The sequence below is a fragment of the Aspergillus bombycis genome (assembly GCF_001792695.1).
Source record: "Aspergillus bombycis strain NRRL26010 chromosome Unknown contig00019, whole genome shotgun sequence".
Classification (NCBI taxonomy): Eukaryota; Fungi; Ascomycota; class Eurotiomycetes; order Eurotiales; family Aspergillaceae; genus Aspergillus; species Aspergillus bombycis.
In genome coordinates, this window is record NW_019170021.1 from 85,072 (window position 1) to 104,177 (window position 19,106).

Consider the following 19,106-nt stretch of genomic DNA (forward strand, 5'->3'; position numbering starts at 1 on the left):
GACGGCGATCCTACGAGTATGGGTCCTGCTATTTGCACTCCTCCGGAGTGAACCATGCAGTCGATCGTAGTCATGCATCATCCACTACCTCTCCGGAATTTCTTGGAATGAAACCGGTCAGAATGTAACCTTACCTTCAACCGGATCAATCCAGGAATATTGGAGGAGCCAATAGCTATACAGCCCGGGACCGGCATGATCTTCATTAGGTACTTGACACCTCTATTGGCATTCATGGGCTATTACCCCGAACGGACTGCGACAACGAGAAGGGGGCTCGGCATTGTATGGAATGGAGTATAAGGCTGCACGATGTGTCATAGACCTGCGACCGGCTAAATTCAATGCAACTAGTCATAATTTGCACAATGAATCCCTTGCGTTTGCTTTGTAAATGCTTTACACTGGTAAAGTAATCAGGGATCACGTTGAATGATTCGCTGGTGGCTATGGGGCTCTAATCTGTCTAACATCTTTCATTGCAATGGGATGTTAGCTTCCACCCGTTAATGAACAAGATCATATAACACTAGGCTCCGTCTAGCTTCGGATAAGCTCACCGAGACTCTGGAAAGGTGAGGCTAGTACCACGGTTGACGGTTGCTATAATTCAGGGTTATGGCTGACGTGTAGCAGCTTAGACAACCATTCTGGCACTACTATGCAAGCATACAGGGGGTCTTACATTGTGCAGACCCAGGAGCCAGGTGGTAGGGAAAACTGGTTTTCTGTTAGAATGGGGGTGATCGCAGATGGTGCCATTCGTGATGCATGGATAATGACTTGATTGGTGGATGTTGCTCACGGAGGATGTGTTAGTATGATCAACTATGCCCTATTAGGCTATGATAATCATAGAGTGGGGGTGAGAATGACATGTCAGATATGTAGTGGCTTCCGCTGAGAATAGCTCTAATGTCTCGACATCCGTGTTCCGTGTTGGGGACGCATTGATTCCGTGGGAGGAATGCGGTCAACCTTAGCAATGTCGGGTGGTCTGAGCTACATTGAACTCGTAATCAGATCGTCTTGTTGATGTGTATACACTGATCAACCTTGCCAATCAGAGCGATGTAGATTGTCGCGTCGTTCCGTCTGTGCAGATCCCAACTGGAGATTTGATTTTCAGTATGCCCCTGAAGCTTTGGCTATACCGTCCAGTGGGGATACGAGGTGTGATATCTCAACCGTGCGAGCCCTAACCACCCACCAGAGGCTGAGCGTTCGGAAGGGCTTTGCAACATAAAAGTCCCCATATCACATTGCTAGTGTGCCCCAACCATAATGATTGGTGTTTCTGTAGAAGCCACCCCCTCGCACTCCACATCTCGGACTTCTCGCACCATCTATAAGTTGATTGCCAGGTCCCTGCAGGGATAGTGTTGACAAGGGTATGCTGTCTGCAGTTTCATTGTTGTCGATTTAGGAGCTCACCTGATCCAAATGGGTAGCATCGATCCAAATTTTGATCCCATCCAGGAGGATCTGGATCAGGTCATTGCTGCCGCTACTCGGTACAAGGAGCGATTATCCGAGGCAGACAGCTACGATGCCAGATACGATCTCATGGCCAAGGCCGCTCGACTTTATCAAACTATTCGCGGGCCTGCAGATATGGTTTTTTCCAAGTTCGAAGATGTAAGAAAAGCAGACTAAATGCAATTACTCCTGATCAAAATATAGCGTCACGTAAATAATTGACGATGTACAGGCAGCGAATATGGGAGCCATCAGAGCACTCCTTGAAGCGGGAATATTCCACGCCACCCCTACAGGAGGGAGAAGTATTTCAGCCAAGGAACTTTCTACAAAGACTGGCGTGGACAAAGATGTAATCGGTAGGTATTATGATCTAGTATCTGATTCATGGTGTGGCTAACTACAGACATAGTACGCCTTATGCGCGCAGTCACCCCAATGGGACCGTTCCGGGAGACCGGGGAAGAGGAATACGCTCACACCCCATTTTCAGAGATCTACATGGCACCTCAAATGATGGGGGTCTACAAGCTAATGTAAGAGATGTCCATGACGCAATCTCACAATAGAGCATCTAACAAGGGAACTTCAGGGCGGATGAATATTTCACACCCATGCTGAGGAACCATGAATTTCTGCGCCGCCAGAACTGGCAAAATGATTTCCGTCTGCGCAACAACCCTTATACGTTTGTACACAACTGCGAAGGGGAAACTATGTTTGAGCACATATCGAAGTTCCCCGACCGATTTACCACCTTCAATGAAGCCATGGTAGCCCAGGACTCGGGACTCATCGCAGTTGGCCTCTACCCGTTTGCGGAGGAATTGAGCAGCTTAGCCAGTGAGGACACAGCCACCATTGTGGATGTGGGAGGGGGTCGGGGTCACATCTTGCGTCAAATCAAGGAAAGCGCTCCTGAGCTGAAAGGAAGGTTCATACTCCAGGACCAGGCCAGCGTTATCACAGATAATGGAACGGAAACACAGACGCATGGAATTGAGGCCATGCCCCATGATTTCTTCCAGCCACAGCCAATTAAAGGTAGACACTATTGCCTTCTTCAAATAATTTGCCTCTTATAGTAGCTCACTACTCTACAGGGGCGTTGGTCTACTATATCCGCCGCTGTCTCCACGACTGGCCCGATGAGCCAGAGTCAAGGCAGATCCTGGAGAACCTAGCCGCAGCCATGGACCCCGAGAAGTCTCGGGTGCTGATCACAGAATATATCCTGCCAGAAGTTGGCTCCAACATGTTCCATGCTTGGATGGACCACACCATGATGACGTTCGCTGGGCGTGAACGCACAGAAAAGGATTGGGAACGTCTCCTTGATATATCTGGCCTCAGGCTGGTCAAAGTGTGGAGAGCTCCAGGAATACCGGTCGGTGTTGTGGAAGCTCGCTTGAAGTAGTACGATAATGACGCAGGCTATGATTTGATACGACTAACTGATAAGAGCAATGAACACCGTTCAATCCTTCACGTACTGTTTGAAATTGCGTCGTAGCCAGTGACATCTGTGGGTGCAGGATTACAACATCTCAAGGCATACATTTTCTACCTTAGCCCATGTCACACTACCAACCAGGATGCTGTAGTGACTACCTCGCAAAAAATATGTGAAAGCTGTCTTACGGCGCTTTTATATAGGCCACAGTCTCAAAATGCAGCTGCTACGCTCAGTATTGGCGATTTATCATAGGAACATATTGTGGAGCAATACATGACAATCGATATCTATTCCTTTATGGATAACTGCGCACAGGAGCAGGTAGCAATGTTTATATTGTGGTTTAATGAGAGTTTCCGGGTCCACGACACATTTACCTGGCGCAGTGTCTGTTGTAATCAAAGGCCTAAGCATATGGACTTCAGAACTGCTCTAATCTCTGATTTATGCTGTACAGCGTCCAATAACGATCTCTGAGCTTGGGGTCACTATCCCAATCGGCATACATCTGTATAGTGTCCATTTCGGCTTGAAGATCACGTTTCTCTTTCTCCCGTGATTCCTCCGCTGCTGAGTCGATTTCATACATCCACCATCCCGGTACCGGCTGAATAGTGTTCAAAGATCCAGATTCCCGGTTCGTGCTCTCAGCACCTGGTCCTGCTGAGGCCTGGATTCCGACCAGACCGGCGACCATTATGGTGTGATAAACATGGCCGTTGTCGTCAACTTTCACAGGAACAGTGTTGAAACCAGAAGGAATCGAATTTGTGTCCACACGGTGATACCCGACACCATCGAGATTACAACCCAGACCGTGGCCCACCGAGCCCTTATGATAGAGGGGCTCGCCACTAGCATCCCAGAAGCAAAATGCCGTGATCCAGCCGGACAAATAAGTGGGGCCACTACCGCCGCCCTCGCGATGGACAGACCTTCCCCAGAAGTCAAGAACACTGGGGGAAGACGGGCTATCAAACGATGCGAGGAAGTGCTCGAGAACCGGCCGGAGGAGGTTTGTGAATTGTGTCGGTTCCTCACCCAACTCAGGAATCTTGTCAAGTTTTGAAAGTAATACGACCCAGTCATCCCGCTCGCCGAGTAACGTCACGGTGGGGATACCACACATGAGCATCATGGTATAGGAGAAGTATTTCTGCATGGCGCCCATCATCAAAATGGCAGAGACTATTGTGTCAGATGGGGTGGTTGTGCTGAATGCAGGCATGATCCATTCCCGCAGCTCAGGGTCCTTGACGTTTGCCTGGATCTGCTCTGTCATTGCGACTGCCAGACGCCCAAAGTCGGGTATCACACTCTTGACTGTGAGCTCTTTCTGTCCCTCATGCGAAACAAAGTACGATCTTAGTTCTTCCGCGTGTGCGTTGATGTAGAAGCCGAGTTGGGATAGGATGGCGAACCACACATCTTCGGGGCGGATGATAAGATGATGATGATTGCTGTAGGCCGCGAAGACTGCCCGGACCAGGCCGTTTTCTGATGGTGAAATATGGCGTTCCTGTAGGATGTGCGTCCCGTCGACCCTGTTCTCGTCGAAAGAGCTTTGGACCAGTCTTTTGCAGCGTCTGTAGTCTCTGGCAGATGTTCCCTCGAGCAACTCTTCAGCGGTCGTGGCCTTTTCCGCGCGCCACTCTTCTGCCCCGTGCTTTGCAACCGTCAGGGTGACAGGCATATTCCTTTGTCTTTAGTTTCTTTGTTGGTAGTCAAACAAGCTGTCCTGTTGGGCATAAACTGCGCCTCAAACACAGAACGATATATAGCTGGCAAGGGAAGTGGAATGGAAAATGGTGAAGGAGGGAAGAGGTGAGGGGCAGCTGGGAATTTATACTCTCCGACGATCTCTATGAATCACGTAACCGTAACTTTGCCCAGTTGTCGATCATTCAACTCTGTATGTACCGTACTGTATCGCAGAATTCCCGATGTCTTGCGGCAGTTTCCTCGCAAGAGAGAACGGATGGAAGACAGTTGACTTGGTATACTCCCAGCGTGACTATGACAAATTGTGCTCTGTTTCTTATGTTCATATGCACTCTGGTTACCATGCTCTATTTTGTCCGTGTTTTTCCTTCTTCCTTCCTGCTTTTTGGTTCTACCCGGAGGTGAAGTTAAAATACCCAAGAGCGTGTATTGTGATTACAATACATGAACCAGGTGGGGAATAATAATTACTGCTTCGTACGAGTGCGGCTGAGGGACCCATGAGGCTGTGCCAATCTTGACGTCCACTATCAAGCAAATCCTCAGCGAAAGCCAGCTGAACGCGGCCGCTCTCGTGGGGCTGTTCTTTTGAATAAGTTAACAGAGCAGTCTTAAGACAGAGGATAACGTAGGAGTATGCATGGTATGGGCGGGAGCCATCGTCATGGTGGTATGTTCGTTATATCACTCTATGGTTCATTGTGCGGAAAGACTGGTATTATCTCAGACCATATAAGAGATGAATTATTCTTGAAGAAAGCAAGACATGCACCTTCAGATGCCAGAACTGGACCCGCAGTTTGGCTTGCAGTACAGGACAACATGATCACAAAGCCGACAACCATAGAATACCCATCGGAGCTACCGCTGCGAGTATCAATAAATGTATCCACAACGAGATCAGCCATGGCAACGGAGGGTGGTAGATACTGGCCACTAATGTGGCACCCGAGATTGTTGAAGCCTCAGCATACAACCGTCGTGGTGTATTTGGATGCAAGTGCCGCATAACAAATGATGCTGAAACCCGTCAGATGATCTTTCAAATCCCATGCGGACCTCATCAGGTTGCCGGGAGAGTGTTTGAATGTGAGATTGCATATCAAAGCTCCAGAATGGGCGTCCACTGGGGCTTGATCCGGATCAGCAGCAAGACCCACACAAATGGAAATGTTAGGAGCCAGACGCATGTTTTCGCCCAAGATCTCTCCCGCCGGGAAGAACTAAAAAATGGCCAGCTATGGTTCTGGAATGCAGCTGATCCGAAGGTCTGGCCCACATACAAATGGGCGCAATTGTGTGGATTTCAAGATCTGAGGCAGAGGTCAAAGTAGTGATTTAAATCTCTGTGATGAAGGCCCGAGATGAAATGGTTGTGGAGAAGTAGACTCCCGGCAGCCCAGGCCAAACAAGATCTAGTACTCGGTTTTCCTCCATCAGGGAACAATCAATTAAGATCTTTCGTGATGGGAACTGAGCTATAATGACTGCTGGTGATCCTCTAATAATCCGCTTTGAGAAACCCTTCCTATATCCCCCAAACCGACCCCTCGAGCAAGACTATGAACTCAACCAGGTGGCACGTATCTCCATGGCAAATGCTCGCGGTACTAGGCAATGTAGAACGACGACTACTAACACAGCTTGGTTGTCACGTGTTCGGATATCACTTTCCTAAGGAGGTCATTCTATTACCGGACGATGATCTGCGCATATATATAACTCCTTGGAAAAGATAGGTTACATTTTGCTATGCCGGCAGGACGCCCTGTGGATTATGGAACACATCATCCGGGTCCAAATAACCTTTAATCTGACTCAACCTTCCCAGATTACTCCCCCAGTACGACTGTCGTGGGTTTTCTAGTCTTGGATCGACGTACCCCGGATATACGCCGATACCGATGCCCGGCGTGCCATTCCTGACGACTTCATTGAGCCCATCCAGAAAGTCATATGTTGTTCCCGACACCGGACCCAAACTAACTGCATACGACTGCATCCAAAAGAGTACGTCACGGTGGGCGTACCCTGTCGCATCCGTTGGCACGTCATTGATAGCCCCTGCCTCGAGATCAAAGTATAGGAGCCACAGCAGAGCTCCGGACTGCTTGGTAGCGAGGTAGTTAAACATCCGGTCGATACCCTCCTCACTGATGGGTGTTCTCTCCGTAAATGACAAACAGCGAGAGTAAAACGACGCGGGAATAGAGCCTGTCAAATCCAGCAGCGACTGCTCCGCCCAGTGGGCTGCTAGGCCTAGCCAGTCCGTGAAAATAATGGCGCTTGAGCTAGTGACACCAGGGAACCGCTCCCCTAAGCCTAATTCATTGAACTCCGCCTCACTGCCAAAGTAGGTGCCGGAGATGACCATTGCGGCTTGCGTGATAGTGCACACGCTGGCAAATTTACGGCTGAGCTGTGGGTCCATAATGAGCGCCTGCCATTGTTTGAAGACGGCAGCACGGGACTTCGCACTTCCCAACTCCACGGTATAGGTGTACGCGACTGCTTCACTGGGTGCTTCCTCCGTCCGCAGCACAAACTCGGTCACGACCCCAAAGCTCGCCCCGGCGCCCTTCACCGCGAACAGAACGTCTTGGTGCTGTGTGGCTGATGCACGTACGACGGACCCGTTGGCCAAAACGACCTCTGCTTCAACCACATGGTCCAGCTCCATCCCCCACTGCCGAGCAGTCGGACCCAGTCCTCCAATGGTAGCATGGCCACCGATACCGATTTGTGGGGAGGTGCCATGTGCGACCGCCCGGTTCCCGGCGGCATGTAAGTGGGTATCGAGCTCACCGTTGAGCATGCCTCCGCCTACAGTGGCCTGCTTGGTGGTAGCATCGAAAGAGAACTGCTTCATATGGCGAAGGTCCACGACAATCGCGCCGTCCGTGCCCCCCAAACCTAAACCGTTAGTTATACACTATCAGGTGCCTTTTGGAAACCAATACATACCATAGTTTCCGTAGCTGTGACCACCAGACTTCGCCTGGACCTTGTATCCAAACGCAGTCGCACAGCGGACGACCCCGGTGACATGATCTGAGGATTTTGGGAATGTGACTGCGGCGGGCGTAATGGGTAAATTGAGGTTGTAGACCTGTACCGCATGTATTTGGTAAAGAAGGTCCCCGTCCAACGCGACAAGGGTCGCATCGTGCCCGACGGCGGTTGTCAGACAATCACGAAGAGCGGCCTTGTTCGTGATAGCAACAGTGGTCGCGCACCATGCCAGCAGAGGAACAAGCCACGCGCATACCATAATGGCTGGTTGTTGGGGTGATGTTCAAAAGTACAACGCGAGGATATCAGCTTCCACAGAAATATCGCGCAGCTTTGTCAAGGTTGAATCCCCAGCGTTGCAACTCGGGTTTCACTTTTTCTTCATTTTCTTTATTTATGCTGCCCCTTGCAGTAGGTGCTCAACTGGATTCGGTAGACCTTAATATAAACCGGGGGAAAGTGGGTCGTCATGCAAGGGGCTGGGAATGTATTCGAATACCCTCGGGCGCGATTCAGCTGGCGAGCTTACATCTGAGGCAATTCATTTAGACTATGATGATACACTACTTCCCTGAGCTCCCACTTCACGAGGGTTCCTCTCTGGATATAATTTCTAAGTACACGGTTGGTTTTTATCTGCCTGTATAAACCCTCAACTGGTATGATATTGTACAACCAAAAGGTAGTTCGTATTCTTCAAGCCACATGCCAAGTTCTAGGGAGCCTGTTCTATTACTTACTCGCAATGTCAGTATAGCCGACTGCGATAGATGGCAAAGTCCTTGTGAGGACCTTTCCGTTACCACCAATAGCTTCTGCGTAGAACTTCACATCGCTCGTAGGATAGTACTCGCTCTCCCAGAGGAAAGCTGTTTCAAACGATGTTCTGACTTGGTCGCCAAGATACTGCGCCTTGTTGGAATCACCACCTTCTTGAACCTGGTAGAACTTCCAGGTCTTAGTCTCCGTATCTCCATTCCACGAAACATATAACCTAGTGGTATTGGCTGAATCCACATAGGCTGCCAGGGCCGGAGCTTCACTTGGCGTACCAGTCCAATTGGCTAGGAACCCACGGTAACTGACCGCGTCCTCGATAAACGCATGATACAGGATTTCATTGTCGGCGCCGAATTGTGTGAAGGCGCCTGCCGACCCCCAGCTAACAAATAAGTTGTCGTTCGAAAGCAACTGGGTGTTACCCTGAGAAGTAGCCTGCAGCTCATAAGGCGCCGTGGCCTTTCGCAGGACAGTTGCCGTGTTGTCCGTGTGGTTGAGCTGGACAAACAAGGCTCTAGAGACGTTGTTGAAAGTTATTTGACCGTTGCCTGAGTTATCGAAGAAGGATATCACGTCGATGTTGCCGGACTGTGATCTCCAGCGGGCGTCATGCTGGAATCCGAATGTGAAATCTTGCGTAAACGTGGAATGGTTGCCACCCAGCTGCCAGATGATGGAGCCATCGGTTCCGTTGATTTTGAAGATGGTGCTGAAGTGTCGTGATGAAACGAGATAGTTTCCATCGTCGTCTTTGTCAATGCTGTTGATGTGAACGTAATCCCAGGTTTGGCTGATGAGAGTCCACTGTTGCTAGCGGATGATCCCAATGGGTTCAGTGAATCTAGATGTGACACAGTGAGAAAGAGTCCTGGTGGTTAGATAGATAGGGCAGAATGGACTCACCTGCAGGATCGAGATAGTCCAAAGAGTTCCACTCAAACACCAGCTCTCCCGTTGCGATGTCAAATTCTGCTCTCTTGTCAATCATGTGCATACACTTTTTACTATCCGAGAGTAACAAACCTTGGAAGAGCCCGTTTCCAAGCCACTGCTGCGACGAATTCCCACCGTACTCTGTCAAGTTTGCAATGGTTGGAAGGTAGATTTCCACAAGAGCAGTCTCGCCATTGACGACGGTAAACTCATGGATAGAAGGAATATGGTGATTTCCAGTTTTGGTAGATTTTACATGCTCATAGCTTTGGTCAAGGAGCACGTGTTGGCCAACACCCTCCCCATGGTTTTGATCCATCGATCCCTGGAACGCCTGAAGGACAGTCTTCCCATTGTATGTAGTGGGATGGAAGTTGCCCACAAACCCTGCGTAGTATCCAATACCGGACCACACAAGATCACCGTCCTTTCGATAGATATAAGCTCCAGGCTGTTGGATGGTGTTGGCGTAGGGGGCAACAAAAACATATTCCGTGCCATTGGCGTCAGGTGCTGGCACTGTTATATTCAGCTTGGGGACTGTGAGGTCTGGACGAGATCGGTATTGTCCATCTGCGGAGCTGAAGGGCAAGCTTGCTGCTGCTGCTAGCAGTAGACTAAATTGTGTGAGCGACCCCATTTTGTGGTAGTAAAGAAGCCCCTAAGTATTGAAAGCAGGCTAACTGTTTCCCTTGTCAATAAGATATTCCACATTCCAGGCATTGGACCCTCCTGATACTTATAACTTTACGATTCCCTTTTCTTTTCATCATCCCCGCGAGTTATTGTGCCTTCGGCACGTCCAAGCAGCGTATTTAGATTGATAACGCCATTGGCATAAAGTCTGAGCAATTATTAATCTCGCTTATATGCAGCTAGAATGTAGTCTATCCGTTATTGCCGAGCATATACAGATTCTGATAAGATATCTGCCGGTAGTAGGTTTACTAGTACTTGTATCATAGAGTTCGTCAATGACGCGATCCCGGGCTCGATGAAGTAGCCGAGCATAAGTGCCTGTGTTCAATTATCACAGTTAGCGCCTGTCAAAACTCACAATGGCAGACCGTATTATCCTTTTCTTATGCAATATGGTGTTAACAGATTAAGGTCTTGCAGTTTATATCTTTGTAAATAGAACTATAGAATGCGATGTTTTCGGAAAATACTCCCGGTCAAGACTTGGCCTTCATGTGGCCCGGAAGCCAGTAGCAGAAACATAAAAGGGCCTACGAGGGAAACAGAATATTCTGGCCTTACCTCATTACCCTAACTCACGGTATATTATGTTAGGTATGCAACCGTTCTTCTAGATGCGGTTGTCAAAGTTGCAAGTCACCTCGTCGTGCACACATCCAGCTTCATACCACATCACATGATCGAGAAGTATACAAAGAGTGCGTGAAAGTATAGTAGGGCTTTTCAAAACTTATTAACCACAGTTCCTCGCATGTTACATTGGTAACATGCTTTGAAAAACTACCACGCAGGGTAGGCAACCTGTCACCTGGGCGAGGACACATAGACAAACAAAAGCGCAGTGAATATCGAGTGTCTTGAGATATACAAAAGACCTAACCAGAGCTTTGTACTTGCCCTACTTGAAGAGTAAGAATAGGACCTCTTATATATATGAACTATTTCCCTTTGTAATATCTCAAAATGATACTTCATCCTATCCATTTCCCTATATATGTGAAGGTATAGCGTATGGAGGCATCTGCTCGTTCAAGAACTTTTCCAATTCAAACGTACCTGGTCTGTACATTGATAAGGCTCATAGTGGTATCTCAGGAATTTGGGAAATGAATAGTGACCACACAGATTATGATTGAAACACTCTCCAATATCGCAAGAGGGTATATGCAAATACATTAAGCTTGCCAAAGCATAAATCTTCAATGTCTTCATTCACAGTTGAGCGTTGGAATGGACTTTACTCTGAAAATTGTGAATATAATTGGTGAGTTGGTTTGCTGGAGGGGAGGGCAAGCCAGGCTTTTATTTATCCAATGTACACTTGCTGCACCCATTTCATCTGTCTCGGTCGTGGAAAAGCAACTAGACAAGAGGCGTTTGTAGGATTATGTCTCTCAGTCGGTTCCAATTGCATCTCCCGATAGATATAATGGGTTCTATCATGCCAGTAAGTGGGATATCTACCCCTGCCCATTCAGCTATGACCCGGTATGTCTGGACAACTTTAGAAGGGGGAAAAGCTATCAAAGTGATTGTTGCCCGCAGCATGTCTGGCAATGCCGATGATCATGTCTGGTTGGCTCATGGCTGGTTGGTTTGGTGGAGGCCTCCTTTGTCCAATACTAGTTCATATTAGCAAGAGTGAAACGTTTTACATATGATTAGCTTGACGAACATGTATCGATATTCTTGTCTGTTCTTGGCCGAGTGACTTCCTCCTTCATAGGACGCCTTGACCTCTACAAGATTTTCGTAGTTTGCGGTGACGTTCTTGACTAGATCCTTCTCTGTCTGTGTTCTTCCTCCATCGAAATTTTTCACAGGGACGTCTAGAGGTTTGACTGTTAGTATCATGGCTTTGCCCACTCTGAGCTTACAGGACTTACGAGTTCCATTTGTTCGAAATTTCCCAGTCTACCCCAAAGCGAGTTGTTGTTCACTCCCATGGAATTCCTTGCTATCAACCGTTTCGACATGACGATGTATGATCGTGCGGTTCCTGAGAGGAATATGGTATCTTCCTTGCCGAAACGTGAGATATGACCAGCCAATTGAACAATACAGGTGCTGCTATGTACTTAGGAGCTCTACAGTCCAAGCTACCCAATGGTGGCATGAGTACGCCTATGCTACTCATATTGCTTTAGCAGCACTATTAAACGATTATCGGTTACACACGCTTGGTCTGCAAATTACCGAAGCTTTAAGGCAGCAAATATAAAACCCATACCTACTAGTACTGCATATCGCTGTATCATTGCATATGGATGGCTTCCAACTTGCATAGACGCCTTGTTGCCTCATACACCTCTCGGCGCGAGCCCGGTTACTTGCCTAGCCTCTGATGCGATGATGCAGGTCAGTCGGTCAGGTGGCTCTCTGATTAGGCGCCAGTGTACAGGGTTAATGTTGTATTCAAGTAGGAGGTTGGGTAGGAAAGACATGATATTAAACTAGTTCGGACTCCCCCCCCCGGGCGGCCTTATATACAAGATAATAGTATCTGGTGTGTGTTTACGTTAAATGTCACTCCCAGTGAGTATGGTTCATATTGAGATAAACCGAAATGTATAGCAGGATGTATAGTAAAGGACTGATGGTATCCAGCTAACGATTATTTACGGAACGAATTGCAGTTTCTAGGTCGCGAGATAATATTAGCGAGATTTGTGTCTCATTGGTTGAATGAAAAGGTAGTGGCCGACACAACCCAAGCTGATGTCTGCATATTAGCTTAATTGTAGGAAATGCTGCCCAATCAAATCAAGAATATGGAGTGATCGTCGTGCTAGGCATGTAGGGGTGTATCGTGCACCAGATGATGTGTCAACTCCATTCTTCAGACTTCAGCTCCTTGTGGCGTTGCGAGACCAATCTGCCATATATACACTCTATGACGAGAGTTGCATGTAACGCTCTTCAATATAACCAGCTCCATAGTCAGCGATCTTCCACTCTATTCAGTATGAATTCTATGCGTTGTCCACATATAGCTCGGACATTGGAATCCATGCGGGCAGCAGTAGGCATCCAAGACTACAGCCACAGCTAGGCCAGCCCTCGCCATGAGAAACAACACATGGCTGTCGCCCTATATACCTCAACCTATCCGTCTAAAATGTCCAGCTGTCAGTGTGAGGGGAGTCCCCTTATTATATTACCCTAGTTGAGAAGGAAATAGACTCACATCTTCCTGGTGATCATCTAAGGTTTCACCCCAACCGTGGAGAGCAAGCATAATGTGCTTTAGCATCTTTTTTACTACTTTACATTTTTGTGGAATTTTGCAAGACAATATTTTCAACGCAGAACAATCTACATCACTTCAGCGTTGCCTTTAACAGTCAATTCTGGTATCATCGTTGTAGACACATCTGCCTGCCTGTGCATACCAGAAAAATCGCTCTATATGGCGCCGACAGAGGCATCGGTAAAGGAACCCCGAGAAGAAAGTATACTACCTTTTGGTACGTAGTTACACTAAGCCCAACCTCATAAACATTTGCTCGGAACCATTTCGTGAAGACCTCAGCAACTGCCACCTTGAATTGATGGTACGCCCACAGAATTTACATGATCGACCTGGATACGGTTTAGGCGGAGGGTTAGGGTTTGTAAAAGGCTTTATTGGTTAGCTTTCTTGGCAATTGCCATAATTATTTACCCATTCGAGACTTGTCCTTCTATAGCTGCTTCTTGCAATTCAATAGTCTTGGTGGATGCTAGCTTCAGTTGCCTGAGATTACCATGCCTTTAGGTATAACAGACTTAATCATACCCGTAGCAAAGGTATCCACCCTGGGTGTTCATAACCTGCCCAATAGTAACATTAGGTTTGATGTTGAAGGACGACAACTCATAGTGAAGGGTTGCATTCTGCCAGCCACCGGCAGGTTCGACATTGGCAGTATGGTTCAAGGTAGGACCGCTGATATCGTAGAGACGGTTGATAGGATCCTCCTTCTGCCACTTCCACCAAACACGGTCGATGTACATGTGATGCATGAAGAAAATTGGGTCACCGGGGGAGGACTTAATATCGGCCATCTAAAAGGTGAATTGGTTAGCAAGGGACCATTATACTGCAGGATTGAGGATGCTGGTACGTACCACACCGCCGATGTAGGTGTGCACACCCTTATGGGGAATGTTGGAAATGCAATCCCACCAGGGCGAGAAAGTGTTGTAAGCGTTACAGTTGTTGAGAGCGGTGCTGTTCGCATTGGCAATCGCGTTCTCGTTGTCCCATGCACGGCGCAGACAATAGTCGGTGTCTTCGTCGCCAGGACCAATGTGCAAGGTGTAGTTGGCGAAACGACCGTCAGTCACGCATAGGTCTGATCCGGTACCATTTCCGCCGAAGGCATCTGGTCCCCACATGGATGACTGCCACATATTACCGCTGTCGGCGTCCTTCTGTTCGTCCCACCACCTGTAACACAGCTTAGTATGCGGGGAATAGGCGAAAGCAGACATGGTGAACCTACGGTATGGGGCCAGTATAACTGCACTCATCTCGGAGTAATGTCTCGTAAATGTGCATGTAGTAGCGGTGCCACGGGAGGAATTGGCCCTTTCCACATAAAGGTTAGATAAGATGGTAAGGACAAGGAGGTATCGACTTACAACATGGTGAATGATATCCGCGTATGCAGTATTGGTCATTCCACGGTGAAGAGCTTGAAGGTCACTGAACCGGCTGGTAGTAGCCGTCAGACCGGATTTGGCAGGCTTGTCCATCAGGCATTGCACGGCATCGAGGAATTTGTTCTGCTGGTTTGCAGTCAGATGGCGCCACTCCTTACGGATGGTCATCTTCTCTTTGCTGCAGCTACCAGTGAAGTACTCGGGGATTATCTGGCTGGCAGTTTCACGTTTGTCGACGTTAGACGACACTTTTGGGAAAGCAGCAGCAGACACACTGACTGCCAGAGCCAGTGCCGCGCTGAAGATGGAATATTTCATGATGTGAATAGAAAAATGGTTTAACGAGTGACAGGCGTCTGGGCACGCCGGGGTGATGAAGAGACCGGACGACAATTGTCAAGACCAGATATGGGTCATGTTAAAAACAATCAGAAGGCAGTATCATCTGCTTTTATACCACCCATTCCTACCATCGCAAACTCCGAGCGTCCTTTCAAACCTTCCCATGCCCCATACCAGCGTCTTGCGGGCTTGGCATGGAGACCACGAGTGCAAGCCCTATATTTGGCATGGGTGTGGGTGGATGATGAATCGGACTCCATCCGGGAATCCACACCACATTATCTTCGCTTGCATGTTTCACAGTTGCGATATACACGGTCCAGGTTCAATTATCCCTTCACATGACTGTCGATTGAAAATTGCTGCCAACGAGAATTGGCTGGCATGTTTGCAACTGAAAGCGTTCGTGCATTCGAACAGCTCGAATCCTACAATGAGATGTCAGTATCTATTCTCAGAACCGTCAAGATATGAACAGTCTAATTCAACATGAAACGTGTGGCTGAACTATGGGTGCGAAACTGGTACATACACTAATAGACGGTACATGTACTAGCCAACCTTCCGCACCCATTGCTCTTCTCGACCGCTGTTCGGTCCTTTTCGTTAGTATCTCGGTATGGCCATTGAGCCAGCAGTTTTAGTGGCGTTGATATGAGGCGTGTAGAGAACGCGTTGACGGAGAGCTCCGTACGTACGCGAGTGGGTGCCTTTCTTGGCACAATTGGAAAAATCAGAAGACGCGTGGCAGCATCACACTAAGACATATAGACGAGATTCCATGTAGACGATCATTTCCTTCAAGAGAATGACTCCTGCGAGACGATTGCAGGGCTGAATTTTTCGAGAACCTCTCCTTGCAAGGCCAGAATGCTTATCTGGATTGATCAGCAAACTGCGATCGGCGGATGGAACATCCCGATGCTGTCTACCATTGATGTTTAGATGTAATTGTGTTGGCAACTTTCCAGCTAGCATAGGAATACATAGATAGATCTTTTTTTAAAAAAAAAAATAATAAAAATAAAATTTCATGTTCGAGTAGTACCTATGATAAAGGCATATTTAAGCTAGTAGCTCAATACCTTTAGACCCCAGTTTTCTGAAGGAAAAGATCAAAATTGCACTATTCTTCATGTACAATAGCGTCGAAAAGGACGGAATAAACTTGGACACGATGTTTGAGATAGATGAAATCGGCGTAATCATCCGGTCCCACGTTTATGGATTGCCAAAGGTCCTTTTAAGCCGGACGAGTATACCGGATTCAGGCTCTTGGGGTTCAACCCTCTCGGCATAGATCAACAACTTTTCTTCGCGCCGGGCCGAACCCGAGCCCATCTCTTGGCAACTTCTTGATCTGTGATGAGGATTAAACGCAACATTCTGCTAGGTAGCGTATACAAGGGGCGTTCTGAGGTTTTCATAATGGTGTAGAACTCAAGGTGTATTTGGCCGCTGAGAGTTCACAGCGATAGATACAATGATACCCGTGTAAGCAACTCCGAAGTTAGTAATATCCTGATAGGCCATGTAGGACAAAAATATATATTATGCCTAGGCGGATGGAGGTCCGATTCTTTACGTTCGACTACGATAACTTGAAGCGCAATCAGAAGGTAAATAAGCGGGTATACAGCTGTTAAGACAGCCTAGTATTATCTTTCTTAACTATTGATTGTGGCATGTTTCCTTTTAAGGGATTTGATTGTTAAAACTATCCTGTTGTTGCTTGGTCACGTGATGATTATATGCAATGAATCTGTCAGTCAGGGCCAATGGGCTTCCAAAGCTTGCTTGGTTAGAAGCTTTGTGCCGAGTGCTTGTCTTGAGTCCTAAAAGTCTGATATACCCAACCCACATGTCCGTTCTAAAGCTCTCCTTCAATCATATGGTTACTGTTATGATACATCATACAGACTCGTACAGCGCATTGCAGGAATCTGAAGCTTCACAATGATGAGAGTTTAAACAAAAAAATAAAAACAAATTAAAAACAAAAAAAATTGAAAATAAAAACAGAACCAAAGTACAGAGTATAGTTGTACTAGATTCCTCTCGAAATACACTGATTACGTGCTTTACTGCTTGGCCAAGCCTGAACGTCGCTTTGTAACTACAGAATGCGCGCCTTCGGGCAGGTTCACAAATCGAGTGTTGTTTCATTCGAAGGTCTGGTTCATGTCTTGCGGGATGGGGATTAAGTAAGGACACCTCCTCTGTTCACAGTTCCGAGGCAAAATACCGCAAGACTGCCAAGACACCCTTATACTAACTAGTCGTATAGATCTCGGTGCGGATTTAGTACAGACCGATCATGACTCTGCCTACTATCTTTGGTAACCAATTCTCGGCCCGATATATTCCAAAGAATTCCAAGGGTTCTTAGTGCATAGCATTGCTCGTCACGCTGAGGCTCTGACCCTGCATCAATGTCGACAGCCCTATATTGCACATAGCTTGATCCTTTTCTGCCCTAGTCTGTTAGATCATTTACAGAGTACTCGTTCTATACGAGCTGCCCAATCACATATAGTTTTTATCCCCCACATTGATGACCCACCAACATAGCCTTGTAAGCCCGACCAGAGGTATGCACCGAGGCTGTGGCTACTGGCAGTATTAGTGGCAGATTCGGAGTTTTAACGGCAGTTGCAGGCGTTTGGCATGGTCTCTTTTTACTACTAGTTATGTCCATGTGACCAGATCGTTACCTATCATCTGAGCTTTCCCCGCGGTTGGATTCTACAATTAATATCGTAGAATCCAGCCTCTGCAGGGGCGAGACTTCCCTTCAACTGCTGTATTAAATCCTGACTGATAAACACGGCTCGCACCTGAAGATATTGATCCAGATCACGGGGCCAACCAGATTATTCAGGGTCCACATTATTACTAGAAAAAGCTGGATATTTCCTAAAGAAGTAATCCTCAGCCACTACTAACCGAAGTCGGCATAAGCCTTGTCCAATCAGAGTGTCCTGGTTAATTGCAATACCCTGATAAATTTGATAGGGTGGGCTGCCTGGCTATTTTTTCCTTGTTTTTCAGTATATATTTTGCTACCCGAGCCCCAGATCTAAGCCTCTTTGATGTCTAGTACACAGAATCCCAATAATAACGGAAGTACTCCGGAGTAAGTCTATAGCCCCCATTTCCTCAGAAAGTCCCACCTCCATAAGTTGCGTTGGAATAGCGGTAATTTTGCTTGACCCTTGGGATGCCGATAACGTGGCTGCATCCGGGGAAAATATCTCTGGCGCTCCAGTGAATGGGAGATATCGTGAGTGCATATTCCCGACATTCAGGTTCCCAATGATAGCGTTGCACAGTAAAAGATCATTAGTAGTTGTTCAAGGTCCCCTATTGAGGAGACGTGTGGTTTTCTCAGGGTTGAATCTAATGGTCATACATGCTCGTATGTACCATACCGGTCGTTTCCTGATGTATAGTCGCCTTGTGAATCTAGAATCCTTCGCCATAGTTGCCGATATAGGATTGATATCGCCCCCAATCTAACATGTCTCAAATCGGTACGCCTCAAGTCGGTACCTACCAAGTTGCTAGCCGTTCAGTAGTAAATGAAGCCGATATGTTACAGTGGCATATGAGTATACAATGCCGAGAGAGCCTTTGTGAAATAGGATGCCCCAACAAGCCACAGGAATGGATGTGGTCAACTCTAGTATTGATATGGTGCGGAATGAATCGACAAGCATGTAGAATGTTGAAGGCATACGCAACTCGAGCATGTATCTTTACTCAAGTGCAACCGGAGATATGTCCATTCAGGGTGCAACCAACGTGAATTCAGACTGCTACGTGGGGGCCGGGGATGGCACGGTATAGAGATTGTGGAGCTCCACGGCAACCCGGGTTATACTCCAGAGCGAGATGGCTATGGGGAAACCCTTGAGTCGGCAAAGCGGTCTTCCAGGGTCACCGTCCATGAACAACAAATTAGCCGAACAAGCGAGCATTGCCTCGCCCGAAAAGCTATATAAGGCAGGCAGTAGACCTCCGTATTCCCTTGATA

At 47.6% G+C, this 19,106-nt stretch overlaps 5 protein-coding genes across 5 annotated transcripts; 1 reads left to right on the forward strand and 4 right to left on the reverse strand.

The window, feature by feature from the left end:
* Nucleotides 1-1,443: 1,443 nt before the first annotated feature.
* Nucleotides 1,444-2,896, forward strand: ABOM_002689 (O-methyltransferase; the record flags this gene model as incomplete). Its single annotated transcript, XM_022529819.1, has 5 exons — nt 1,444-1,638; nt 1,712-1,838; nt 1,892-2,015; nt 2,072-2,523; nt 2,583-2,896. The coding sequence occupies 5 exons, from the start codon at nt 1,444-1,446 to the stop codon at nt 2,894-2,896; spliced, it is 1,212 nt and encodes a 403-aa protein (XP_022391680.1).
* A 460-nt stretch (nt 2,897-3,356) lies between these two features.
* ABOM_002690 (DUF4419 domain-containing protein) lies at nt 3,357-4,628 on the reverse strand (the record flags this gene model as incomplete). The annotated part of the gene is made up of 1 exon (XM_022529820.1): nt 3,357-4,628. The coding sequence occupies one exon, from the start codon at nt 4,626-4,628 to the stop codon at nt 3,357-3,359; it is 1,272 nt and encodes a 423-aa protein (XP_022391638.1).
* Nucleotides 4,629-6,407: 1,779 nt separating this feature from the next.
* ABOM_002691 (uncharacterized protein) lies at nt 6,408-7,928 on the reverse strand (the record flags this gene model as incomplete). Its single annotated transcript, XM_022529821.1, has 2 exons — nt 6,408-7,570; nt 7,622-7,928. 2 exons carry the CDS (start codon nt 7,926-7,928, stop codon nt 6,408-6,410), a joined length of 1,470 nt encoding a protein of 489 aa, XP_022391639.1.
* A 473-nt stretch (nt 7,929-8,401) lies between these two features.
* On the reverse strand, nt 8,402-10,022 carry ABOM_002692 (uncharacterized protein; the record flags this gene model as incomplete). The annotated part of the gene is made up of 3 exons (XM_022529822.1): nt 8,402-9,198; nt 9,353-9,418; nt 9,473-10,022. 3 exons carry the CDS (start codon nt 10,020-10,022, stop codon nt 8,402-8,404), a joined length of 1,413 nt encoding a protein of 470 aa, XP_022391640.1.
* A 3,827-nt stretch (nt 10,023-13,849) lies between these two features.
* On the reverse strand, nt 13,850-15,046 carry ABOM_002693 (tyrosinase family protein; the record flags this gene model as incomplete). Its single annotated transcript, XM_022529823.1, has 4 exons — nt 13,850-14,128; nt 14,192-14,513; nt 14,569-14,654; nt 14,708-15,046. 4 exons carry the CDS (start codon nt 15,044-15,046, stop codon nt 13,850-13,852), a joined length of 1,026 nt encoding a protein of 341 aa, XP_022391641.1.
* Between the last annotated feature and the right edge of the window lie 4,060 nt (nt 15,047-19,106).